Genomic DNA, 6,982 nt, shown 5'->3' on the forward strand with positions numbered 1-6,982 from the left:
GTATTCAAAGTACAGAGTAGCAGAGGACAGAAATTTGGAGATCGCCAGTGACACAGACGCACACATACCTCGCGTCCGATCGAGCCTGCCACGGCCCGCGGCCACATGGCGTAGACACCGCCGTACCACCGCCCCGCCACGTGCTAGACGGTAACCCGACCGCCACGACACGCTCTCATCCCGTCGGCCTTCTGACACAGTGCGCCCACACCGGTCAACCCCGCCCGTCAGTCCCAGCAACGCTGGCCACTGCAGCCGCTGCAGTACTAGTAGCGTGTCGCGTCGCAAGTTCAGGTTGGCTGGCACGCACTCGCGCTCCATACATCGCACTCCCCTTCCACGTCCGCTAGCCTGGCCATGCCCACCTAGACCCTCCCGCCCTCTCCAAGCTCCGGCGCCACGCTCGCTCGTCGGCCACCGCCGCTCCACTCCACCGCCAAAGTGCCAATGGCGTCTCCCAAACACCTAGCTCCGCTTCTCGCCCTGCTCCTCCTCCTCCCCTGCATTTCCACCCCGGCCACCGCGCAACCCCTCGCCTCCTCCGAGGCCAAGGCGCTCTACCGCGTGCGCCGCCTGCTGTTCGCCCCGCCGGCGCTCGCCCCGCTAACCACATCCCCGGACCCCTGCGCTCTCCGCCCCACGCCGTCCCTCACCATCTCCTGCTCCGGCGGCCACGTCACGTCCCTCGCCATCCACGGCGACCGCCAGCCGGACCCGAAATGGCGCGGCGCGCTCCCCTCCACCTTCTCCGCCGACGCGCTCTTCACCACGCTCACCCGCCTCCCATCCCTCTCCGGCCTCTCCCTCGTCGCGCTCGGCGTCTGGGGCCCGCTCCCGGGCGCCAAGCTCCTCCGCCTCGCCTCCCTCCACTCCCTCAACCTCACCGCCAACTACCTCTACGGCGCCGTCCCGGCCCAGCTCGCCCGCATGAGCTCCCTCCAAACCCTCGTGCTCTCCCGCAACTGGCTCAACGGCACCGTGCCATCTCTAACCGCCCTCGCCTCCCTCGCCGAGCTCGACCTCGGCTCCAACCGGCTCGACGGCGCCTTCCCGGAGGTCCCCGCCTCGCTCTCCACCCTCGTCCTCACCAACAACAACTTCACCGGCAACATCCCCACGTCCATCGCCTCACTCGCCCACCTCCGCTTCCTCGACGCCTCCCGCAACCGCCTCGCCGGCTGGATCCCCCCCGCCGTCTTCGCGCTCCCCGCGCTGCGCCACCTCGACCTCTCCCACAACCAGCTCGCCGGCCAGCTCCCCCCCACCACGGCGTGCGCGGGGGCGCTCGACTTCGTCGACCTCTCCGCCAACCTGCTCGTCGGGCCGCGCCCCGCGTGCCTCAGGTCGCGCGCCGTGCTCGTCGCCGGGAACTGCTTCGCCGACGCCGCGCAGCAGCGCCCCAGCGCGTACTGCAGCCCCGCGGCGATTGCCGCGTCGCTGCCGCCGACGCAGGGGAGCGGTGGCGGTGCTGGGCGGGGCGGCGGGGGTAAGGGCCGTGGCGTGGGGGTGGTTCTTGGCATTGTCGGCGCCGTCGTGGGAGGCGCGCTGCTCGTCGCGCTGGTGTTGGTGGTGGTGCTGAGGAGGGCCAGGAGGCGGCACCGGCACCAGCACCCCGAGGTCATGTACCTGCCCAAGTCGCCGTTGGTGATGCCGGCGAAGAAGGCCGACGACGGGAAATCTCCAGCTAAGGTGGCCCAGCACAAGATTGCTACGACTGCCGATAAGAGTAAGACAACAAAATCGCCATGAGTTTACACATGGATTGCTTCATTTCATCTCTCATTGTGTGCTCCACTGAGTTAATCTGTACCACCATGTTCTTACCCTTTTTACTACGGAGTAGTTCATTTTAAAAACTAACAAGATTTTGGGCATTTTAGAAATGAATGAGTAATCTATGATTTATGGTTCAAATGGGCATTGGGGAATGGGAGTAGCAGCAGTTGTAAAGACTGGTTGCTTTAATTTCATCTTGCGTATTCTATTGTTTGAATAAAGTCTACCCACTTAAGTCAAAATACTGCGGATCTTAACTTAGACTGAGTTGTAGAACATGGGATGCACCATTATTTCTTACTTCACAGAAGACTTTAAGAAAGTAAAGCTGCAAAGTCAATCAACCAAACAGTGGAAAGAAAACAACGAGCAATGACTCACTGATCAGTTAACAGTTTGCAGGTTAATATGCCTAACATGATCTGAATTTTCACAGGGCATGCATCACAGGCTGCAAGGGTAAATACACTGGAAGTGCCAGCCTATCGTGCTTATACGATGGAGGAGCTCCAAGAAGTAACAGACAACTTTGCTTCACCCAACTTGATCAAGAATAGTCCCCTTACACAGGTATGAGGATGCACTAACGTAACCCTTTTTGTCTTCATGGTCGAAGGAGAAATATAAGTACAATGGTTTACTCCCCTGGTGGAATCTTTGTGCACTTCACAAGTTTCATATACAGCAGATAGCCTCATTGCTCTGGAGTGCGGTGGTTGTATTTAAAAAAAAAATAGAAAATCAAGTTTCTAAGTTTCGAAAAAAAAACTCCACATGAACATGAAGATGTGATCTACATATCTGGAAATTATCAAAAATAAATAATTTCATTTGTGGGCTACAAAAAAAAGTGGATCTATAATATAAAATATGTAGATCCACACATTTGTATTTTTTTGTGTATCCGCAGAGAACACACCTTTTATTTAAATTTACATGCACATCATAAGAATCGGCATGTACTTGTGAAAAAATTCAGAATTTTTTGAAACACAAAAATGTGTGCTTAGTTTTTTTTTTTAAATGCCAAGCAACATTACACCAGAGCTAAATTTGTGTTTTCCTAATCGGCCCTGCACATTTCTCTTTGCGGCTACTGTTCAGATGGGATCTTGCCTAATGGTCCACTAAAGCATCTGCACTCAGAGTAGAGGACAACAGTGGGCTGACAATTATTGTCCTTTCATGTAATTATGTTAGTCCTATTTGGTTTAACTCTTTCAATACATTTGATAGACAAAGGCGCTGCTTGTAAGAAAAAAGACTATTATTGTGGTCTTAACAACCTGGCAAACGTGGATTTTCATACCCCTAATTACTTGACACATGGAGAAATTTCATTTCTTCACTAAGAGTATTTGATAATTAGAATGCTAGCAATTTGGGTCATTATTATTATGATTAAAAAAATTCCTTTATATTTTGTAGACTTTGTCAAACTCTAATTATAATTCAGCCAAAAATCAAAAGTTGAATCTTTTTAGACCAACAGTTGATTTATTATATGTGTTCATACTATACACTATGCTAATGTGTACCACCGCCTTTTTCAATGAACTGAACTCACCACTTTAGTGATTCATGGATGTTTTTGTTCATTCTCTTTTGAGTAATGTACCTAATATCTCCCTAGCAGTTGTCAACCATGGCTGTACTTTCAGTATAGATTTCTGCTAGAAAGTTTTGTTATGACTAATGTTATCATTTAATCATGCCCCCATTCTCCTTCCCGCTTACAGCTTTACAACGGCCAGCTTCAAGATGGTTCTAGAGTCCTGGTGAGATGTCTCAGACTAAAGCCAAAGTATTCTCCCCAGAGCCTGTCGCAGTACATGGAGATAATTTCTAAATTCCGCCATCGCCATTTGGTTAGCATCATTGGTCATTGTATTGTCAATGATGAGGAAAATCCTACTATTGCTAGCTCGGTATACCTCATCTCTGAATGCATAACAAATGGATCTCTTAGAAGCCATCTTACCGGTAATTACATTTGGAGACATCATGTGTACTATTACCTTCATAACTAAATTTCTTCAAGTATCTGACCTTATTCTTTTGACCGGGCTTCAGAATGGAGGAAGCGCGAAATGCTGAAATGGCCACAGCGGGTTTCCGCTACCATTGGTATTGCGAGAGGGATCCAGTTCTTGCACAACGTGACTGCCCCAGACGTTGTACAGAATGATATCAACATCGAAAATATTCTGCTGGACAAGACCCTCACTTCGAAAATTAGTGACTTCAGTCTCCCGATGATATCGATCAGCAAGAATGGCAAGGTAAGTTCAAAATACTGGTCAAGTTCCTCAGTCCATAACTGACAGATAAGTTGTAACCGTTTTTATCTTGCAGATATGCTCAGAAAACCCTTTCATTGTCCAGGAAGAAAACGACCACGGCAGGTATGGTGTCCTTGCTGAAAGAAAATGACATCTACACTTAATAAATTGGAACTAGGGCAGCTACTAATTATGAACAGATAACAGACATGAACCTAATGATTAGGTTTGGAACTCAAGATACAACCTAAACATTAAAAATGTTTGGGATCTGATTAAGCTGCTCAAGTTGCAGATTGAAATATTACTATTTTTTCTGCTTGCAGTGCTCAACCTACAGAAAAAGGGGACAAGGACGACATATACCAGTTCGGACTAATTCTTTTGGAAGTGATCACAGGCAAATCAACAGAATCCCGGAGAGACCTGGAATCCCTAAAAGCTCAGGTGAATCTGAAGCTTCATATTCACATCACGTTCTAAGATCCTCAGAATTCTTGTTGGAACGTTATACTTCTTGACGTATCATTATGATGATTCTAAATTTGCACCCCACATTCGATCCGCAGTTAAGCGAGGCCCTGGCTGAAGACCCAGAATTGCTGAAAGACATGGCCGACCTGACGATCCGTGGCACATTTGCGGTGGACTCTCTGAGTAAAGTGACCGAGATAGCCCTCAATTGCACGGCTACTGACCCCAGCGACCGGCCTTCCATTGACGACGTCCTTTGGAACCTGCAGTACTCCATGCAGGTCCAGGACGGGTGGGCGAGCAGCGAGAGCTTAAGCTTGAGCGTAAAATCACAGTCGTGAACTGAAGGGTGCAATGCTTTATTTTTATTTTATCGATGCACCTTCATGGTGTTCTATGGCTGGCCCTTGCTGTAGAAAACATAAGCAAATGTTGCTTGTTCTTCCCCGTATATAGAAGTGTTCTATTTTTTGTCATCGTCGTCAACTCCAGATATATAAGCCCAGCTTATCCTGACATTGGAATATAACTAGCAGCTCTGCCAAAGGAAGATGCTGTCTAAAGTTTTGTCTGATATTATATCGTAAATATTGGTGGCAATTAAACTGCAACGGAACGCAAAAGCAAATAAAAATAATCCTAGAACAAAACATCATGAAGCAAAGCTAAACCATGAATCCTCTTAAACACAGTCCAACCATCAACAGATAAAGAGTACATAATCACAGGTAGAAACTTCGAAATAGTTTCCAACACTAAACCACAATGATCACCAGGTTTTGGAGAACCATAATGATCGTTGTGTGTTCCACGAATATAAATTCGTTGAACCATAAACGTCGAGTCCTATTCCCTTTATTACTTTGATACTAGACTTGTCCCAGATGTGATCATTGGTATCATCATACTTAGTTCGATTTTGTTACCAACAAGGCTATTCAAATCGTTCCCGTGTGATTCCATCTTCATGACCTAGTCATGTGTTGCAACTTGGATGTAATCTCACCAAGTGGGTCCTAAGTATTTCCATCACGCGGATTAACAAATCTCGCTATTGACACATACGTCTCGACCCATCCTTTTGAAATACCTGAGCAACACCTTTATGACCACCCTGTTACGATGTGGCGGTTGATGATGTCTAAGCAGCCACCGGTGACAGCGATTAGATATGCCTCACGATCTAAGCATTAGGTTACAACATTTCTGTTAATATCGCAACTTGAACATTGTAACTTGATCATGTTGCAAAACTTATATATTGGAAATGTCCATCATATCATTCACCCAATGATATGATTCCATTGTCAATAATGTGTGTGTCCATGATCGGGAAATCTCGATCATCGATTGACCTCGATGAACTAGTTTGCTTATGCTCAATATGGACCCTGGTTTATTTACAATAGCACATGTGCATCAATGTTTCCGATTAATACAGTTATAGCATGACACAAAACTATTACGAACTACTGATATATAATAATAAACATTTTTATTAGTTTTCTCTAGAGCACCATATCCAACATTCTCTCACTTGCACTAGAGTTAAAATAATCTAAAGGTTATTAACAGCCCAGATCTTTTTAGATCCTTATGTTCTTTGCAAATCTTAATCTTAGATGTCACATTATTTGACATTACCCTATTACCAGCATGATAATATTGTAATTATACGTTTGGCAATAGAGTGAGAATTTTCTTCCCGTGTGCAAAATGACATTTTGTTTAGTCAAAAGGACTTCCACATAGTCATCTATAGTTGAAAAAACACACTCAGCTGAAAGTCAAACTTTCTTAGCCAAACTATCAATGTAGATTTAATCGACAGGGCATTGCATGCCATTTCAATGTCTATCCATGTTTCTTTCAACTTACGGCTTTTTACCAATGAGAAATTTCCAATCTTCTAGGTCAGCACAACTTACACTAGCGTAACAACTTCCAGTCAAGTTTACTAGTCTTTACAAATTTCGAAAAACTATTCTCAGTTCTCACCAGACACTAGAAACACAAACTTAAAATTATGCTCAGTGATTAACTCAGAAATCACTTCGGAACATGTTCTTGTTGTCAAGAACTTGGGTCACATTATGTCGCGTATAACATCATGGTTTAATGATAGAACTTTATGAATCATGCATAAGGGGATGTGACACACCCTCATCTAACCATTGTCGTAGCACCGATATTAACTCATTGCTTCACCTAGTTGTACAAATAATAACTCATTCTTAGCGTGTTCTATTCTAAGCTTCTTTATAATCTAAACTAGGAAAGTATCTCGACTTGATGTTTATTAAACATATTGGTCCATCTTGATAGACCTTTTAATGTTTTAATATTCAACTTCATTCATAGAATATTTACTATCTTAAATAATCATAAACAACACTTATATAATGCATGATATGTCATCTACATATAAGAATGCTGTTAAGATCCACTCA

The 6,982-nt window shown here is 45.7% G+C and overlaps 1 protein-coding gene across 1 annotated transcript; it reads left to right on the forward strand.

Moving 5' to 3' along the window:
• Positions 1-432: 432 nt before the first annotated feature.
• LOC124683762 (probable LRR receptor-like serine/threonine-protein kinase At1g14390) lies at positions 433-5,106 on the forward strand. Its single transcript, XM_047218214.1, has 7 exons — positions 433-1,726; positions 2,213-2,346; positions 3,516-3,759; positions 3,850-4,058; positions 4,132-4,181; positions 4,385-4,505; positions 4,628-5,106. The coding sequence occupies exons 1-7, from the start codon at positions 448-450 to the stop codon at positions 4,871-4,873; spliced, it is 2,283 nt and encodes a 760-aa protein (XP_047074170.1). The 5' UTR covers positions 433-447; the 3' UTR covers positions 4,874-5,106.
• Positions 5,107-6,982: the final 1,876 nt, after the last annotated feature.

Source organism: Lolium rigidum, chromosome 1 (genome assembly GCF_022539505.1).
Source record: "Lolium rigidum isolate FL_2022 chromosome 1, APGP_CSIRO_Lrig_0.1, whole genome shotgun sequence".
In the NCBI taxonomy this organism is placed as follows: Eukaryota; Viridiplantae; Streptophyta; class Magnoliopsida; order Poales; family Poaceae; genus Lolium; species Lolium rigidum.